General features: G+C 41.6%; 1 protein-coding gene across 1 annotated transcript in view; it reads right to left on the reverse strand.

Moving 5' to 3' along the window:
• The window catches only part of ALK (ALK receptor tyrosine kinase), a 641,419-nt gene that overhangs the window by 118,695 nt on the left and 501,923 nt on the right, over nucleotides 1-20,801 (reverse strand). Inside the window, exons 7-8 of the mRNA XM_087883123.1 lie at nucleotides 16,268-16,402; nucleotides 10,194-10,294 (exon numbers count right to left, since the gene is read on the reverse strand). Coding sequence (XP_087739249.1) covers nucleotides 10,194-10,294; nucleotides 16,268-16,402 — 236 coding nt within the window. The remainder of the gene's footprint in view (nucleotides 1-10,193; nucleotides 10,295-16,267; nucleotides 16,403-20,801) is intronic.

Here is a 20,801-nt window from a genome sequence, read left to right on the forward strand (position 1 = left end):
AGCTGGAAGGGACCTTGGAGGTCTTCTAGTCCAGCCCCCTGCTCAAGCAGGAGACCCTATACCATTTCAGACAAGTGGCTATCCAGCCTTTTCTTAAAAAATTCCAGTGATGAAGCACCCATGATTTCTGAAGGCAAGCCGTTGCACTGGTTAATTGTTTTCACTGTTTGGGAAGTTTCTCCTTAATTCTAGGTTGCTTCTTTCTTTGGTTAGTTTCCAACCATTGTTTCTCCTCCTGTCTGGCTTTGGAGAATAATTTGACCCCCCTTTCTTTGTGGCAGCCCTTCAAATATTGGAATACTGCTATCGTGTCACCCCTAGTTCTTCTTTTCTCTAGACTAGCCAAACCCAAATCCTGCAACTGTTCGTCATATGTTTTAGCCTCCAGGCCTTTGATCATCTTAGTTGCTCTTCTCTGAACTTTTTCCAAAGTCTCAATATCTTTTTTGTAGTGTAGTGACTGAAATTGGTTGCAGTATTCCAGGTGTGGTCTTACTAGGATTTTATAAAGAGCGGGACAAGAGTAAAAATATTACTGCTTCATGACCCTCATCCAGTAACTTCATCTTTGTTGGGAATCTTACATATCTCCATCTAGATCAGTACTGTTGGTTCTACTAGACGGAAATAGTTCAGAAGATATCTGTGAATCAAACCTTTCTAAGCTACAGCCCTGACCCTTTTTGCCTTCTGGAAGGTTATTAAGACCTTTTGATTTCCCAAGTGTTAGGACCAGGATGTCAAGGGAGACCAATGAATGCATGTTTGTTTTGTAAAATAATGACATAGTGCCTTTTTTTGGTAATAGATCATTTTTAATTTTGGTCTGGGGAATCTCTCTCTCTCTCTCCCTCCCTCCCTCCCTCCCTCCCTCTCTCTCTCTCCCCTCTCTCTCTATATATAAAATTGATCATTTTCCATGAATTATTATATATTTAAGATGTGTGGCCCATGGAGTGGCCCAAAATAAATATTGTGGAGGTCCCCTGTGGCAACAAACTTTATTCAGTTTAGGAAGCCATTATGGTAAAGAAGTAATTACATCTTCCATTTCCAATCACAGAAGCAGGATCCCTCTACAGATCAACCTGAAGCACAAGCATTCACAACTCACCTGATATACAAAATATATAATGTGGATTTCTCCTTCAAGTTGAGCTCAGTTCAGTAGACCATCTAGTTTATTCAGCAATGGTTTGTCATTACCTTTTTAAAGAATAATTTTCTGGAAAAAAACCTAGTTTTCTCCCTGCCTAGTCTATATTTCTAATATTTCCTGGTGGCAATACACCCCAATATTAACGAAGTCCAATCCTATTTAACATTTAAGATCAGCTAGTTTGATGTGAATGAAACTTACATTTCAATATTATTTAAATTAATCATGAAATACAGGCATTTATGAGGGGAGACTAAACTGTGTATTTTTTTTCTTTTCAGTGTGCCAGAAAGCAGAGAGCTGATATTCTCCTGCCAATTCAGAGCAATGCTGGTGCTGTATGTCTCTCAAATTATGTTGGCTGACAATACTAAAAGCAAATCATGCCAACTTCCTATTGTTCGTTGCCTTTTTGCTTCTCTGGATTATCATTACCCACTGAATACCAAATGAGCATTTTGTGGGCTTTTTCCTCCCTACCCTTTTTGTGGCAATTCAAAGAAGGAAGGACTGCTAGGTTAAATCCACAGAGCCAATTGGGGTGGATTTTTCTGTTGTTGCAAGATTTCCAGTGTTGAACAGACAACTTGAGAGAATTTTGGCAAGGATTCAGGGCAGCTTCTGGCTAGCACCCAACTCTGCCAACAGGAAGAACTGCAAGCTAGTATAGCATAGTGATATCCCTTCTCAGACTTTTTCGGAGACTGACAAATTTGCTACTCTATATTACAGGCCTCCGTTGCCCATGATATCTCCTGCTCTGACCTTGAGAAGAAGTACATATGGCATGCTTGCGTAAGAAAGGACCATAAACTACTTGAGTCAACAAATGTGTTAATGTCTTAACGTGCTTTCTTTCCTTAAGCTATGCAAAATCTCTGGTTGATGATCAATCCTTTTTTTCCCTCTTGGCCAGTTCTTTCCTTATGGTTTGCAACAATGGCCTGAGACAAAAATGTGGATCCTTGAGTTCCAACATGGAACAGGTGAGTTCCTCAGAAGAGAAACAGTTGATAGCTCAAAGAATATTAATTTTTTGATTTCACTTTTTAGGCTTCTTATTCAGAAGCCTCTGACCCAGTATGTTCTAGTTGTAACCCAAACACAATATTGAAGAATGCAAGTTTCCAGCACCACTGTCTTTATGGTTGCTGGGCAGCCAAGTCTTCCAGGCAATCCTTAATCTGAGTTGGAGACAGGTCTGAGGGTGCCGCTCAGAGTGACAATCCAGACAACTATGCCCTCAGGTATATTGGAGTCACAACTGAAACAAAAAGTGGCAGAGAGTTCTGTCGTATCTGAAAATCCTGAGGCAGCATTCTTTCCTCACCTTATTATCCAAAAGACTAGATAGAGACCTAAAGCCTTTGGTAAATTGGAAAGGATGTTTTAGTTTGCTCATGTCAGCTGCTTGGATGAAAGAAACTATTGGCATCCTATATGGGAGTTCAACATATTTGCAAAAAGCAATATATGAGACTGTAATGAACTGGCTCAGATTGAATTAGCTGGCATGCTTCCTGAATGAATGCCTTTCACTTTTATTTCTCAGCTCCTGAGCTCTGCAGTAGGACATTCTGAGGTAGTAGGACATGCTGAGTCCAGCTGAACCAAACAAGAGCAGGCAGTCATCTGCCTGCCTTGAATCCTGATGTCCAATAGGACTGGCATTCCTTTTATGTATGAAATCTTCAGCGATGGTAGATGGCACTCTCTGTGTGATAGACCTGAAAGCAACTTGTACTATGTTTTAAAATAACTGATAAAATAACGCCACTATTTCTAGCTTTTCCCTTTACTACAATAGGGCTCCCTTGCCAGGAATTTTCATAAAATGAAAGCCAGAAATTCTATTACGAATATAATTACCCATCCTGAGTGGACATTGACTCATCAATGCTTTGACAGCTTAACTGATTCACTAAATAGGAAGCTGCATAATGAATTAGGAGTTGAATTCATTGTTTGAGTCCAGAGTTAAAATAAATCACACTGAAGCATAATTGCAATAGCACCAATATTTACACTGAAGCCCTTGGAATAAACCAGACACAAGATGTTCCTTAACGTAACAGTTATAAACTATGAAATCAGATAGATTCTTGATTGTATAACATCCTTAGAAAATGTATAGTGTAGCCAGAAAGTTAATTTCTTCATAATATAGAAATTATTACATAGTAAATGCATACAAGTTTTTGGCTTCTTAAAAAAATCCAAATTAGGACATTTTATACCTTTGAAATATCTTCTATTGCAGATGGTTACGATCTATACCAGTGGTGAAATCCAAATTTTTTTACTACCGATTCTGTGGGCGTGGCTTGGTGGGCATGGTGTGGCTTGGTGGGTGTGGCTTGGTGGGCGTAGCAGGGGAAGGATACTGCAAAATCCCCATTCCCTCCCCACTCCTGGGGGAAGGATATTGCAAAATCTCCATTCCCACCCCACTCCAGGGGAAGGATACTGAAAATCTCCATTCCCATTCCACTCTGGGGCCAGCCAGAGGTGGTATTTGCTGGTTCTCCGAACTACTCAAAATTTCCACTACCAATTCTCCAGAACCTGTCAGAACCTGCTGGATTTCACCCCTGATCTATACTATATATGATAGTAGATATAATCTACTGATAGTAGATATAATCTACTATAATCTATTTACCTTGCCCCTAAGAAGACTGCTTTCAGGAACAATGTTTCTGAAAGAGCCCTGTGCTTTACTAAGCGGGAAAAAGTAAACAAACAAATTTTCCTATCTTCTTTCCTTAGAAGATAGGAAATTAAGAATTATCTTGGATGGATGCATTATAATTCTGTCTATTAGTACTATTGGTAGAAGTAATACTAGAGGAAGAAAATATGCAGCATCAACAATACTTCATACAGTTGATAAGATTAGAGTTTCCATCTGAATGGAATTCAGATTCTCTGAAGAGTTCATTTTTATCTCTGCACTAAAGCCATGCTTGATTTAAAAACAGCACCCCATGTGCTTCATATATGCAAAAGAGCAATGGTTTTTCCCTCTCTCCTCTAGCAGAGGTAGAACCACACATAGAAAGGAAGACTATATTTGTTGATTCATAATTCTACTTATAATTCTACTCTATCCTGCTAGAGGCTGAAGCCACCTCCATTATCTGTTGGCGAAGAGATTAGTGACCAAAGAACTCTGAAGTCTGCCTTCTAACAATAATATCCTGATTCAGTGATGACAGTTCTTTGTTCATAAAACTTTTGGGGAACTTTAATCATTTGATAGATATATGGAAGGTGAAATAGCACCTGCAACAGAATATATTTGACACTGACCTAACATAAATTTAGATCATTCAATTTCCCATGGGACAGCAAGGTCAGAACATGTTTTATGGTAAGAAGGATGAACACATCATAAGGAGCACATATTTTACTGTCACTTTCCAATGGAAACCATTTTTGCCTGATGGAGTCTCTCAAAATGAGATATATGATGATTTGACATGCAGGAAACTCCTTCTCTGATCTATTCACACCTTTGTTCATATTGAAATGAAATTCCTTTCAGCATTTTATTTCTGGAAAGGCATGACAATATCATAAGAGCAGCATTTTAAGGTTTTGGTTTTGGCCAAGCCTTGTATATGCAGAAAAAACAATTACTACCAACCTGCCTTCCATTGAGGACCTGTATACTGCATGAATCAAAAAGAGGGCTGTGAAAATATTTACAGACCCTTCACATCCTGGACATAAACTGTTTCAACTCCTACCCTCAAAGCGACACTATAGAGCACTGCACACCAGAACAACTAGACACAAAAACAGTTTTTTCCCGAACGCCACCAGTCTGCTAAACAAATAGTTCCCTCAACACTGTCAAACTATTTACTAAGTCTGCACTACTATTAATCTTCTCATCGTTCCTATCACCCATCTCCTCCCACTTATGACTGTATGACTGTAACCTTGTTGCTTGTATCCTTACTGTATATTGACTGTTTTCTAATATGATTAGATTGCTTATTTGTACCTTATAACTATCATTAAGTGTTGTACCTTATGATCCTTGACAAATGTATCTTTTCTTTTATGTACACTGATAGCATATGCATCAAAGACAAATTCCTTGTGTGTCCAATCACACTTGGCCAATAAAGAATTCTATTCTATTCTATTCTATTCTATTCTATTCTATTCTATTCTATTCTATTCTATTCTATTCTATTCTATTCTATTCTATTCTATTCTATTCTATTCTATATTGAGGCAAAATGAATCACAAAAACAGATCTAGTCTTTCAGTGAAATATGAATCTGTCTAAAATGGAACATAAATACTGTATATGTTCAGACTAAAAAGACTGTGTTTCTAATGCCTGCCAACAAATACATTGTTTCTGTCACTTATTGTAGCTTCACCAACAGAAGAGGAAAAAAGGGGCTTGAAGAAACCTAGTCCAATCTTCTAAAGCAGGAGATTGTACCATTCTGGATAAATGTCTATCCATTGTGGACAAAGTTAGAAGAGATCTTAAGCCATTTTGGGATTATAATCCTTTCTTGGAACTGCCTGTTAAAAATCTCTTGGAAGCTTTAACTGGTTCAGGGTTCAGTTCCTAAATATTTTTGCCTAGAACTGCAAGGATCTATTATATCCTGTGACATTTGTGCAACTTGCTGATACCAAGAACTGCTGATTTATTCTATGCTTGCTGACTTTTTCATTACCACATCACATTTTCTCCATCTTTAACAAACTTCTCAAGATACTTTTCAGATGGATGAAAGGAAACAAGTTGTAGTTTAATTCAGATTAAGAGGAGTAGTTAGGATGTTTACTGACATGGATGAAAAAGTGAAATTGTTGTTGAACGTGATTGCATCCAGGAAGACAAAATGTGCTGCTTGATGCTACAATGTATCAAGTGATCATGGATAGGACATAGGGCCATCTATGAACGCTTCACAAATATCAGTTGTCAAAGGTGCTTTTATTAGCAATGCTCATATCCAGAGAGGGGAGATCTTAGACCAGTGATGGCTAACCTTTTTGCCATCGCGTGCCAGGAGAGGGGTGGGGGAGGGTCGCACGCGCATGTGCCCACGCGCATGTGTGCGCAACCCCCCCCCGCTCCTGACACATGATGGCCTGGTAGGCCCGTTTTTCTTTCTTACCTGGTTCCAGATCCTCTCTGTGTATCTGGGAACGGTGAAAACAGCCTTTCCCACTCCCTTGGAGGCCCTACGGAAGCTGAAAAAGCCCATTTCCCAACTCCCGGTGGGACAGGAAGTGACATTTTTTGCTGTCCCCAGCCTCCAGAACCTCTCTAGGAGTCTGTAGGAGCCTCTCTAGGAGTCTGTAGGAGCCTCTCTAGGAGTCTCTGGAGGCTGGGGACAGGAAAAAACATCACTTCCTGTCCCACCGGGAGTGGAGAAATGGGCCCTTTGAGCCTCCGTAGGGCCTCCAAGGAAGTGGGGAAGGCTGTTTTCGCCATTCCCAGATACACAGAGAGGATCTGGAGCCAGGTAAGAAAAAAAAAATGGGCCTTCCCCACCCCCCCAGGCCCTCTGGAGGAGGCAGGAAACAGAAGGCCTGAAAATCAGCTGGCCGGTGCGCGCATGCGCCCCAGAGCTGAGCTGGCGTGCCCACTAATATGGCTCTGTGTGCCACCTGTGGCACGCGTGCCATAGGTTCGCCATCACGGTCTTAGACCATTTTGTGATTCTAATCCTTTCACGGAGTTGCCTATTAAAAATGTCTTGGAAACTTTAACTCATTCAGGATTCAGTTCCTAGATGTTTGCAAGAACTAGATAAACAGAGCATGAAATTGAGTGTAGGCATTCATCTCTAATGTCCAAAATGGCTTAGAATAAACTAATCCAGCTAGGTAGGAATCTTTTATGCATTAGAACAGTTGTCAGCTTCAGAGTAAGATTCGTTAGTAATGGACAAAAAGAAAGTTTATTTTCAGATGGTTGCTCCATATTTGCAAGTCCTACCATAGGTTTTATATTTATCTATATTTCTATCTCTATATCTCTATATCTCTATATCTCTATATCTATCTATCTATCTATCTATCTATCTATCTATCTATCTATCTATCTATCTATCTATCTATCTTCCTGACTGACTGACTCTTTTTAAGTTGGTTTTAGGAGTATGCTAAATATTTCAAGCTTAGAAAAGAATCTAGTTTAAAATAGGTTGTTCCAATTTTACAAGATTGTTCTGACCATCTCTTAAGTGTTTTGAACTCAAAATGAAGTCATTTGAAACTCAGAACACTTCTATAATGAGAGTAGTATTGGGACTCTCCTGGCAAGATTGGGGCAGCTGTTTAGAATTCAAAACAAGCCCCCACCTGAGTTTCTAGAAAGATGTTGACAATCAGAGTAGACCATCATGAGCTACTCTATATAAACAATTTTTCCTAGCAAAAGGTGACCTCCTTTGTGTCCTATTCTAGATCTGATAGAAGTATCAGATGTCATTTTACACTTATCATCCAATATTAGGATTTAGGACAATGTTCCTTTTACCATCTCAAATGTATTGTTTTGATAGGAGCCAAATAAGAAGCTAATGCTATCTGCAGAGACTTCTGATTAGCATGTCAACATATCTTATCTTATGGTGCTATCCAGTTTGGAACAAATACTTTAATATGGTCCCATCATATATTCCTGGAAATATACAGAAAAAGGTTTTCTGAGAGCTCAAAGAGCGCCTTAGATCTTTTTGCAGATACAGAGTAAAGACCTAAGTTTTTCCTTTTGATTTTTTTCATGAGAAAGGTAAATAGATTTAACAGTAAGATGTATTTTTCTTAATGAAATACCAGGTTCAGGAAAATTCCATGTGCTCAAAAATATGCCCTGATTTTAAAAAGCTCATTTAAACAGTCAGTGATAAAACAAACAAACTTGTATGCAGACAAATAGAAATTTGAGCCTGAATTTAAGGCAGACTGACTGCGAAAAGGAAATGATAGCGAAAAAAGATATCTGGAGAAGCAAAATTATAATTTCACAGTCACAACTATTATTCTGTAAAAAACTTGATCACTTGTATCCCTCCTCAGGAATGATTAAGGGTCAAAGACTTGATTTTCTCCTTGCAATAGGCTCAATAATGCTACTGAATTATTCCAGTCACATTGGCTGCTCAAATAAAAAGGTATATGAACCTGCAAGCAAGAACCTGTTCGGAATGAAGAATTTTGCACAATCTCTCTCTCTCTCTCTCCCCCCTTTCCTCCCTCCCTCCCTCTTTCCTTCCCCCCTCTTTCTCTCCCTCCCTCCCTCCTTCTCTCCCTCTCTCCCTCCCCTTTCTTTCTCCCTCCCTCTTTCCCTTCCCCTTTCCCTCTTTCCCTCTCTCCCTCCCTCTTCCTCCCTCCCTCTTTCCCTCCCTCCCTCTTTTCCTCTCTCCCTCCCTCTCTCTCTCTCCCTCCCTCTTTCCCTCCCCCCTTTCTCTCTCTCCATCCCTCTTTCCCTCCCCCTCTCCCTCTTTCTCTCTCTCCCTCCCTCTCTTTCCCTCCCTCCCTCTTTCCCTCTTTTCCTCCCTCTTTTCCTCTCTCCCCCTCTCTCTTGTCTGTTGACTCTTTAGTACAGCTGCAGTGCTGGCTCTGTATGAGCACATTTTCAATAGCATCATGGAAAAATTAAAGAGGTAAAACAGTAGTAGATCTCCTTTTTTTCTTCATCTCCTTTTAAATGAAAATTTAATTATTCACCTTGTTTATGGATATATTAAAACACATCTTGGGAAATGATTCATCCATCTATTGACAGCAGGCAAATTATGAGAAACAGTCACACTTGCTGGGGTGTGACAAAATGAAGTTTTTAAATATTTAGAACCTCAGCTGGGGGAAAGAAAAAGAGAGACTCTTAAAAAGAAAAAGGATAAAGGCAAGACACAACAGGGGAACAAGCGAGAGTATCTGTGTCAACATGTCAATTGGATGGAGGTAGTAAGTATCTCATTATCTGAAAGAAGCTGGACACAAATACAATCAGACAATAAAGCAATAATCTGAGAAAATCACCACAGCTGAGGATGAAAGGGGAAACTAAAGATTTAACTCAATATTGCTGGTTTGGCCATAAAACCATGTTAGTTTACAAATCTCTCTCATTTAAACTCAGTTTTACATAATTATACAAATATGACAGACAGACAGATAGACAGACAGACAGACTGACAATTTCCCATTTCAAACAAGTTTTTTATGACCAGCAACATTCCTACCACTATGACGGGTACCTTCTTCCATTAGTGATTGATTTCTGATACTAAGATGATAGTGAAAATGGTGGGATTTATCAGGGATTTATCAGTGTTCACCCTCTAGTTCAGTATTTCTCAACATTGGTCACCAGCTGGCTGGCTGGGAAATTCTGAGAACTGTTATCTACACAACTTAAAGTTGCTTTGCTTGATATACACTGCTCCAGTCTAGAATTATGTACCATATCATAGTCAACAGAGGCATTGAGGAAACTCAAACCATGGACCAGAGGACAGTTTTTTGCAGTTGATCCCTAGCACGTCATACCTAAGGAATGGAGGTTGTGATTAGGAACCACTTCAGCAATCAAGTTGAGCTATTAGTGATAGACCTATCCTCTATCAATTTATCTAGTCCACATTTAAAGTGATCATCTAAGCTGGCAGCTATCATTACACTGAATGAGAGCAATAAATGCTAAACATTATACTCTTTTTTTAAAAAAAAATACTAACTCATACAGCAACGACATATATCCATGCACATATATTAATAACTTTATGAGTATATATCTGAGCACAATGATCGATCCAAGATTCCATTATGTATGTTTACAAACATTTGTAAATCACAGCATGGGCAAAAGCTGGAATGCAGATAGACAAAGGTCTTGGCTATCTTGTGATTCTGAAGAATGAGTTTTTTTCCATTATATTCAAGGTTTTTCAAAATAAAGGATGACATAGATATTCATAAAATTGCAAGGGACACTTTTTGCATCTTTTTTTTTTTTTAAACTTATCTAAACATACTTGCCTCACAGGGAGAATTCTTCATTGGAGCTGGAAATACAGCACTAGTCACCATAACTGTCTCTGCATTGGGACTCTCACTGGTGTTAAGCAAAAGGGCACATTCTGCGGAGAAAAAGGGACGAAAGATACATACATTATTAGAGGGAAATTAGTTAATGTTTTCATGGAACATTTGTATAGCAACGCAATCCGCTAGGTTCTCTGTGTTTCAAGAGCTGTGGAATCACCCTTCATGCACATGTAAATCACGGGTGGTCTTATATCATGCTAGACATTTTCAACATTCTTTAGATGTAATAATGCAATTTCATTTATTTTCCAAGATCTCTCTTTCAATCACATGCAATGTATAGCCTTGTGATTTGTATCAAAAGGCATCTATTTTTTATGATTCTGAATGAATCATAAAGTGAACTGTTATGTATTGATACTTTTAAGCGGGAGTTTCAAACCTGCCTATGTTTCTGATTGGCTGACAGTCCCTCCAGGATTGTATATAAGGAGGGCTGCAGCCTCTGAGTTTTTGCTGAAGTCTCACTGTAAATTAAAGAGCTGTTGTCACTTGCTTGGTTGTGCCTCTCGTTATTCCCGAACCACTTCATTGGCAACGAAGGTGGGATTGAGGTCACAAGAAGCGAACCAGTGAGACCACGAGCTTCAGCTAGGCGACGAGGCGAACTACAGGAGGCATACCGAACATGTCTGCCTACGTTCCGCCCAAGCCTTTTGATCCGACCCGCGAAAAATGGGTCTCGTACCTGACGAGGTTCGAATGCTCGCTCGAAGCCAGCGACATGCAAGGGCTCTCCGCTAATCGGAAGAGGGCCCTCTTCCTAAGCCACTGCGGACCGGACGTGTTCGAGATGGCAGAGTCACTGTGTGAGCCAACACCGGTCCAGACCGTCTCCTGGGACACCCTGATGGCCACGCTCTGGGCTCACTATGCTCCCGTGCCCTCCAAGTTCGTGCAATGATACCAACTCAGACAGCGTGTTCAGCGAGAGGGAGAACCGGTCAGCGCATACATGGCCAGCCTGAGAAAAGCCGCAACCCATTGCGACTATAGAGACTTGGACGATGCGTTGCTTGAGCAACTTATCTGTGGTGTTCGGGACATTAGGCTGCAACGGCGCCTGCTCGCCAAGCCTGATTTGACGCTTGCTGGAGCCCTAGACGAGGCCAGGGCTCATGAAGCCTCCACAAAAGCCGCAGAAATGCTGCAGCGTCCGCTGACCAGCAAAGACAACCCCAAGTCTGCCCCGGTGCACAGAGAAGACGCCGGACCCAGCTCGGAGTCTGAGTCGGATGAGGACATCTTCCGAACGGAGCACCAGAGAAAAGGCACAGGCAGCCCACGGCGAAGCTGCCCCAGCTGTGGAGGGCACCATGATAGACTGTCCTGCAAATACAGGGAGGCTATCTGCAGGCGTTGTGAGAAAAAAGGGCACTTGGCGCGAGTCTGTAGAGCCATTCTGCCCAGAAAACACCAACCACGTGAGCGCCGCAGCCAACCAGAATCAACGTGCCAGAAACAACCAACGAGAGAAGGCGGCGCGAAAAAACGGCGCGAATTTGAACCGCGAGATGGCCGCAGCATTCACATAGAGCAGGCCAGCACGGAAATCGAGGACAAAGTCAGCACGGTGGTCGAAATCAACGGCAAGCCATGCTCGATGGAGATCGACACTGGATCAGCTCTCTCCATAATGTCATGGGCGACCCTAAAGACCCTCCTGCCATTGTTCCGGAAGGACCACCTCTCCAAACAGAGACTGCGCATCCTAGACTACCAGGGGAACCGAGTCCCCCTCGAGGGCGTGGGCACGTTCCGAGTCACCTACGGAGACTACGAAAGAGACCTGCCGCTGACCATCGTCACAAAGCAGCTTCCCAGCCTTCTCGGCATGGGGTGGTTCCGAGCCCTCGGCATGGGCTTCACCGGCGTCCACCAGATGCTCAAGTCATCGTTAAAAGACAGTCTCCTGACCGAGTTCCAGGACGTTTTCGGGGACACGTTGGGCAAGTATGTGGGGACCCCTATCTCTCTTAATCTAGACCCCAACATAGCCCAAATAAGACTCAAGGCGAGACGGGTGCCCTTTGCAATGAAACCAAAAATCGATGCGGAACTGGACAAATTAATTAAACAAGGGATCTTGGTTCCCGTTGACCACGCAAAATGGGAAACCCCCATAGTGACCCCAGTTAAGTCGGACGGCTCAATTAGAATTTGTGCCGACTACAAGTGCACGATCAACAAGGCTTTGCAGCCGAGCGCCTATCCTGTGCCGATCGTGCATCATCTACTACACTCCCTGGGGCCCGGAAAAATTTTCGCCAAACTAGACCTGGCCCAGGCCTATCAACAACTTCCTGTCGACGATGCCACGGCTGAGGCACAGACAATAGTAACACATAGGGGTGCATTTAAATGCACCAGGCTCCAGTTTGGGGTAAGCGTCGCACCCGGCCTATTTCAAAGCACATGGAGCGCCTGTTGCAAGGACTTCCCGGGGTGGTGCCATATTTCGATGACGTCCTAGTCAGTGCTCAGGACGAACAACAACTAGGGGACAGAGTTAGAAACGTCCTGTTCAGATTCAGGGAAGCGGGACTCAAATTAAAAAAAAACAAGTTTATGATAGCAGTCCCCTCCGTTGAATTTTTGGGGTACAGGGTGGACGGCACAGGCATCCACCCCACCGAAAGCAAGGTGAGAGCTATTAAGAGCGCACCTGCCCCCAAGACCAAAGCAGAGCTCCAAGCCTTCCTTGGACTGCTCAATTTTTACTCAATGTTCCTGAAAGACAAGTCTACCATCGCAGATCCCCTACACAAGCTATTGGGGAAGAATGTACCATGGGTCTGGGGGAAACCACAAGCTGCCGCTTTTGAGGCAGTAAAGAGACTTCTATCGGAAGACAGTTTCCTAATCCAATACAACGCGGCGCTACCGCTTGTATTGGTTTGTGACGCCTCCCCCGTAGGAGTTGGTGCCGTCCTAGGCCATAGACTGCCGAACGGCCTAGAGGCGCCCATTGCGTTTTACTCTCACACTCTGTCAAGCGCAGAGCGGAACTATAGTCAATTGGACAGAGAGGCTCTGGCTGCAATTGCGGGGGTTAAAAAGTTCCACGAATACCTCTATGGCCGGCAATTCGAGCTTGTGACTGATCACCGGCCCTTGCTAGGACTTTTGGCAGGCGACAGGCCCACCCCCGCTGCTCTTTCCCCACGTTTGACTAGATGGGCTATTTTTCTTTCGGCCTACTCATATCAGCTTGTACATCGACCCGGACGGACCCTGGGTCACGCGGATGCCCTCAGCCGCTGCCCCCTACCTGACTTACTGACCAATCCAACACCAGAGGCCTCTGTCCTTCTACTGGACACATTAACTTTGGGACCTATTTCCTCTGCCGAAGTGGCAAAAGCCTCAGCCAGGGACCCGATCATTCGCACTGTGATGGGGTGGGTGCTAAAAGGGTGGCCGGTCAAGGTGGATGGGGGGGACTACCAAGGTTTTGTAAACAAACGAAACGAACTGTTTACGCAAGGTGGTTGTTTGTTGTGGGGTGACAGGGTGGTAGTGCCACCGAAACTTCGAACAAGGGTCTTAGAATTGCTGCACGAAGGGCATCCGGGCATTGTCAGAATGAAAAGTTTAGCCCGCAGTTATGTTTGGTGGCCCAACATGGACCAAGTTATCTCCGAGTGGGTGGGGAAGTGCAGACCCTGCCAGGAGTCTCGCCCTGATCCCCCGGTAGCGCCCATCCGAGAGTGGGAGAAACCAAAAGGGCCATGGGGGAGGATACATATTGATTTCGCTGGCCCCTTCCATGGGCAAACATTTTTAATTGTAGTTGATGCCTTTTCGAAATGGCTCGAAATAATTCTAATGCCCTCTACCACAGCCGAGGCAGTCATTAAAGCCCTTCGCAAGCTATTTGCCACACATGGCCTACCGGATACTCTAGTATCTGACAACGGCCCTCAATTCACAGCAACCCTGTTCGAGGGTTACTTGGCCGGACTGGGCATCCGCCATGCCCTATCGGCCCCGTTCCACCCGGCTTCTAACGGATTGGCCGAACGTTTTGTAAGAATGGCCAAAGAGGCCCTATCCAGACTAGATAACGGGGACTGGCAGGCCAGGATAGACCAATTCTTAGCTGTCCAGCATGCCACACCATGCACGGCCACAGGGAGAAGCCCAGCAGAGCTCCTCATGGGCAGGAAGCTTCGGTGCGTGTTAGATAGGCTTCACCCTAACTACTCGCACGAACATTTCAAGGGAGAGACCTCTGGACTAAGACAGTTTCAGGTTGGGTCCCCGGTGTTCGCTCGCAACTATGCCAGCAGACCTCTATGGGTTGCAGGAACCATAGTGGGCATAACAGGCCCGAAATCTTATACGGTAGACGTAGGGGTAGACAGACTCTGGAAGCGCCACATAGACCAACTGAGAAAAAGGGTAGTCGGCGAAGCAAACATCAATTTAGACATCTCCGAGCCTAACTATAACAACTTTCCCAAAACAGCTAACTCAAGCCCGGGTTTGCGAGAATACTTAGCTGACAAGCCCTGGTTCCAGCGCTGCCCCAGCGAGTCGCCACTCCCAACCGGGGATAACCACGCCCCGGACAAAATCCAGGAGGTTCCATTGGCGGAGCCGGGAGAGACAGAAAGTCCCTCCGACCAGCTCGACGCCCCACCAAACACTGAACTGCGCAGGTCAACTAGGACGAGAACTCGGCCTGGACACCTGCGAGATTTTGTGTGTACTTATGTAAATATTTGAATGTTAGTGCCTTCTGGGAAGGGAGGGGTGTTATGTATTGATACTTTTAAGCGGGAGTTTCAAACCTGCCTATATTGGCTGACAGTCCCTCCAGGATTGTATATAAGGAGGGCTGCAGCCTCTGAGTTTTTGCTGACGTCTCACTGTAAATTAAAGAGCTGTTGTCACTTGCTTGGTTGTGCCTCTCGTTATTCCCGAACCACTTCATGAACTATTTCTACTATAAACGAGGAAGAAATGCTTATCTCACCAAAGCTAGAAGCCGAGGGTCATTTCTATATTTATAAAGCATTCATTTTCAACAGGGCAGACTCAAGATCTGTTAAACTTCAGTTAATTGGTGGGGTGGATTATGATAAGAATAGTAGTCTAGCATATCTGGAGGGTACCTGGTTGGGAGAAAGCACTAAAAGAATGGTAATTCAATGCTCTCAGTTACTGAATGTTGAAAATTAACAACCTTTTTTCCTCCAGTTATTTAATATCATTGACTAGTTTAAAAAAGTACAGGTAGACCTTGAGTTAAAATTGTAATGGAGTTGGTTTGAGAGTCCCTTGGGTACCTGAGTGATTGGGTTGGGTGGGAGAACTAGATCATAAGGGTAAATGGCTACGGGGTGCTGCAGCAGCCATAACGTTGAAACTGGGTTGTAAGTAACTTTTGGGGATGTCTGTTGTAACTTTGAACAGTTGCTATACGATCAGTCATAAGTTGAGGACTACCTGCAGTGACACTTTTGATCTCAATTTTTGAAGACCGCATCTACTGTATTCAGTTTTCCTTGCAGGTTACAGAAATGGTTCACTTTTATTTTAGTTCTTTATTTATTTAGAGTTCCCAATCTGGAATAGTCCTGGAATTCCCAGCTAATGCCTTCTCCAAGTACTAACCAGGGACAAGCCTGCTTAGGTTTAGCAATCAAGGCATTGCTTCTGCTGGTGTACGTCATTAATAACCAAATTAAGAGTTGCCAATCTACCAAAACTACTAATCTCAAACAAGAGGATTTTCTATGAGTCCTATTTAGTTCTTTTTTAAAAAAAAAAATCATACATTTCTGTTGCATATGGAGTCTACTTACTAATGCTGTATCAGAAAAGTATTTTCTGGTTTCTCACAAAATATTCTTCTTGTTGTAAAAACAACAACAAAATACCCCCAACTATCAAAGTAAATGATAATGGTTGAAAAAAAATCAAGAATTCCCATCGCATCATAATTCCTTTGACATACCGCTTCATTTACCCAGCTGTATAACATTACTGTAATCTACCTTTCAGTGAACAAAAGTGTTGATATTCTGGATTCCCAATATGCCACAGTTGGGCCTTTGATGAAGTTGATGAGCTCTGAGTCCAGCCACACTCTCCATCCTCAAAGGAGCAATAGAAACCAGTAGGGAGGTTTTCTGCATGGGGAAGGAATGGCAAGAGATAGAGAACCGATCAATAATTCCTAAGAACAAAGTAGAAAGTATATTCAGTATTTGTTTTTCGAAGCTCTGACTTTTCTCTTTGGTTCTTGCAAAGAGAATAAAGAGGATAGAGGAAGGAAGAGGAAGGAAAAAAGGAAAGAAAGAAGAGGGAGGGAGGGAGGGTTTCTGACCCTCACTGACAGCTTCCCACCATGAAACTCAATGAAAGTTAGAAAGTTAGAAGTCACATCTGCTACCACTGATCTTTTGGCCACCCATGGTCAGTCTGAATGTTTCTGAAACATATGAGTGGTTTAGTATACAATAATTTCCCTAAAGATGGAAAGCATATTTCAGATTTTGGCAACACAAAAATAGATAAATAAATAATAAACCTACACAAACATTTTCACCCACTCTCTCCATGGTTGAGACTAAGCATCAAACATTATCAAAGCAATTGGTACACGTAGTGCTGGTTTACAATTCCTATCATTCTTGAATATTGGCATTTTGGCCATGCTGGCTGAGGAAGATGAAAGTTGCAGTCCCACAATTACTGGAGATCAAAGGAAACAAATCACGACCTTATGGGAACTGTGTAAAATAGGATCAGGATTATTTTCAGATTTCAACATGTATATATGGGTGCGGCCTAAAAATAGTTCTTTTTCTAAGGCTACCACATGAACTGATGAAGAAGTTTGGATTGGCAATACATAGTTCATATATTTTATGGTCTTAATTATAATGTATCATCAGTCATTAACTATATCTTCAGGTTCAACTTTCAAATAATTCCTTAACTTCAGTTGTTATATTAATTAAACAATCAGTAGCAATAAGCTGCATTAGTAAAAATAGGAAAATTAGAATTTTCCTTTAATTTTCTAGTTTTTTCTTTTTACCGAAGAGGTACCTTTAATGTAGATTGCATTTGATAAGACTTTGTAGATAACTAAGATGAGTCTGTGAATTTTAAGTGAATCATTTGCCAGAGGGATCAAAGAAGGACCAGATCTACAAGGACTGCTTTTTTAGTTATAATGTAGACACCTCCCCCCCCCAATTACTGCTAAATTTAACTTGTGCAATCATTTCTTACACACTGCATCTTAATTTGACTTGAACATTTTGGAAATTTTCCAGTTAAAATTCATATTTATTCAGTAACAATTTTCCGTCTTAAGAAAGTTTTTGTGCCTAAAAGATGAATTTATAACCTACTGCATTCCAAACAATAACTGAATCAACATTAACGTTAATGTGCATATAGGGGACAGTAGTTCTGCAGAACTCTTTTTGTCCATTCTTATTTTATTTTGTTCTTTTTATTCCTAGTAAGGTGTTGCTAAAATAAAAACAACATTCCAGCTTGCCCTTTTCTTAAACTTCATAGTGGACAACCAGATTTCAAAAACTCATTCACCTGCAAAAACATGATACATTGTTTATATACTTAAAACATTTATTTTTTGATTTAATACCAAGATGCCCAAGGCCAATTCTATAGAGGAAGAAAATGTACCAACTAAAATGCTAGTGTGAGGTTGTTGTTATTTCATTTTTTCCACTTTGAAGACACTGATAGAAATAAAGCATATGTCAAAATTCTATAATGCTACAATAGCCATGTATTAAATGGTACATACAGACATAAAAATAAAGGAGTTTTACCTTACTGTTCCTCCATTTATCTACAGGTATGGATGGGTTTGGCTATTTCCAGTTTGTACCTATTAATTTATTATATATTGTTTTTAAATTTTAAATGAACATTTTAAATTTATGTACGTATTTCAGAAATGTATCTTTCTGCTTTGAGAGTTTAAGGGAACATGGATTATATATACCATTCTGATATGAACTCTGAAGGATGACTGTTATAGTCCATACATCATCTGGGAGATTCGGTTTAGATTAGCAATACACTTCCAAATGCAAGCCAAACAAAACATACACTCATCCATCTATCCCAACTTCTCAGGGCAAAGCTTAATAAATAGGTGTCATATAGTTTAAGCTAGACTTTTGTTACTGCTGAGCCATAGACACAAATCTCTTGAACAATTGTTCAGCGGAGGCAAGTAATCTGCATATATAAGACATATACATACACATGATCTTTGTCATAAAACTAAATGAAGATATCAATCGTGTTAAACACTCCCAGGAGCACAGAACCCCGGGAAATGGCAGATATTTATGATTTGGAGCATGATTGTTTCCACTGCTGTACACTAACCTGAACATTTTTTAAAGCAAATAAATAATCACAGTTAAACCATCATTTGCGGTGATGACAGTGAATACTAATCCAACTATTTTATAGTAAAAACATAGGAAGTGACTTTACACTAAATCTCCCTAGTGCTGATTGGTTTTCAAGTTGCAGTTTTCCAGCCTGCCTTACTGTACCTATTTACAGGGGTGAAATCCAGCAGGTTCTAACAGGTTCTGGAGAACCGGTAGCGGAAATTGTGAGCAGTTCAGAGAACCGGTAGCGGAAATTTTGAGTAGTTCAGAGAACTGGCAAATACCACCTCTGGCTGGCCCCAGAGTGGGGAGGGAATGGAGATTTTGCAGTATCCTTCCCCTGCCACGCCCACCAAGCCACGCCATGCCACCAAGCCACACCCACCAAGCCACGCCATGCCACCAAGCCACGCCCACCAAGCCACGCCGACAGAACCGGTAGTAAAAAAAATTGGATTTCACCACGGCTATATTACTATACTTCTTTTCATCAGTACTGAACGTGATGATCATACAAACTTACTCTGTGATACCAAGTGTTGTTCTTCAAGAGGTACCATGACATTGGCTGTATGATATGCTCTGCAACTGACTGAGGTCATGTAGCCAGCAGACAAAAGGGGGGACTGCTCATTTATGACAGAGACAACGTGAGGATTACATCCCCTCTACCCTTTTCTGCCCCCTTTGGGGCTATGTTTTGGAAAAATTCAGAAAAATATTTGATTATAAAATTCTACCAATTTCTCCCTTTTAAACAGAATGCCACATTCATTGTTCTTTAATTGAATTCCATTCTTCAAATCAGCAGGAGACTCTGATGCAGCCTCAGGCTAAATCAGAATAGACTGTCAAACTAGATGCACCTTGAATTCTTCTTGAAACAGCCCTGCTTGCCATTCAGTTTAATTCACTTTGTTGCCAAAGTATAGTATATAGAATGGTGTAATGAAGTAGAACATTTGAGGGAAATGTCTAAGCATTAAATACTGCCTAGGGTCTAGAATATCGGGGAAAATGACAGGGAAACTGAGTGTTGAACTATAAATGAAGATGTATTAGCAGCACGACTGCTAGCCCAGACTTCTGTTTCTCATAAATGTAACTTTATGAAACTCTGATTGTTTGGTGCTAAGAAAACACAGACTTCTTCATTTACTGTAATGTTTCCTGTATGTAGTGAACTACTGACAACCATTTACCCCAGTTCCATGGCAAGATTTAACATATCTAACTTGTGTGTTAGGCAAAATTGCCATGATTATTTTTCAGTTTGCACAGATCAGACTTTAATAAGTGTAATTGAAAGGAGGAAAAGATTTGCACAGATCTCATGTGCTCCAAGTATCTTTCTGAGGTTCTCATTTGTAGATTTAGGTGGCTTCATATACCGAAGCAGACCTGTCAAATGCATTATGATAAACCAAACGCCGTGGATATAATATACCTTCTCAGACAAGAATTAAGTTCTCCTTGCCAGTATATTGTTAAATTCATTCTGGAATATGGTGAATAACATTTTAATCAATAAACCCACCACGAATCTATTGAATCATAACTGATGGCTCATCACTCCTTGCTTTTTTTTTTTTTTAGTTAAAAGGTTTCTATATAATTTTAAATAAAAAAGAGATTGTTGTTATATAATAATACAACATATTTCTCCTCAAAAAACTATAATTGGATAATAATTTAAAATATTCCTCAGTAACGTAATGATTAAAATGAGCAACTCTTTCTCATTTGCCCTTTCTCCATAGTCTCCAAACAGCTGCATATGATTCTTCTTGAAATTTATCCACATAAAACCTTTTTAGTTAGGTTAAGCCAATGTCATTCAATGAGTTTCATGAGTGAGTGGAAATGTCAATCTACTTCCCCTTGACCGTCTGTCAGGTTTCGATGCTATCTCAAAATAAATGAATTTCCAAACTGCCGATCTTTGAGGAAATTTTCTCTTTATTGAGCATAGTGATCTGTCCCTAGCTCTTTCACGGTCAGCACTGACCTTTGCCCCCCAAGCCCTCCCTTTCCGATCCCCAATTCTCTGCATCTCATTGGCTATCTTCCAAGCCACTTTCGTCATCCCATCTCCGTCAGATCACAGGAATGTCCCTCCTCCTCCCATCTCCGAGGA

This window comes from Pantherophis guttatus, chromosome 1 (genome assembly GCF_059756535.1).
Source record: "Pantherophis guttatus breed Tessera chromosome 1, ASM5975653v1, whole genome shotgun sequence".
NCBI lineage: Eukaryota > Metazoa > Chordata > Lepidosauria > Squamata > Colubridae > Pantherophis > Pantherophis guttatus.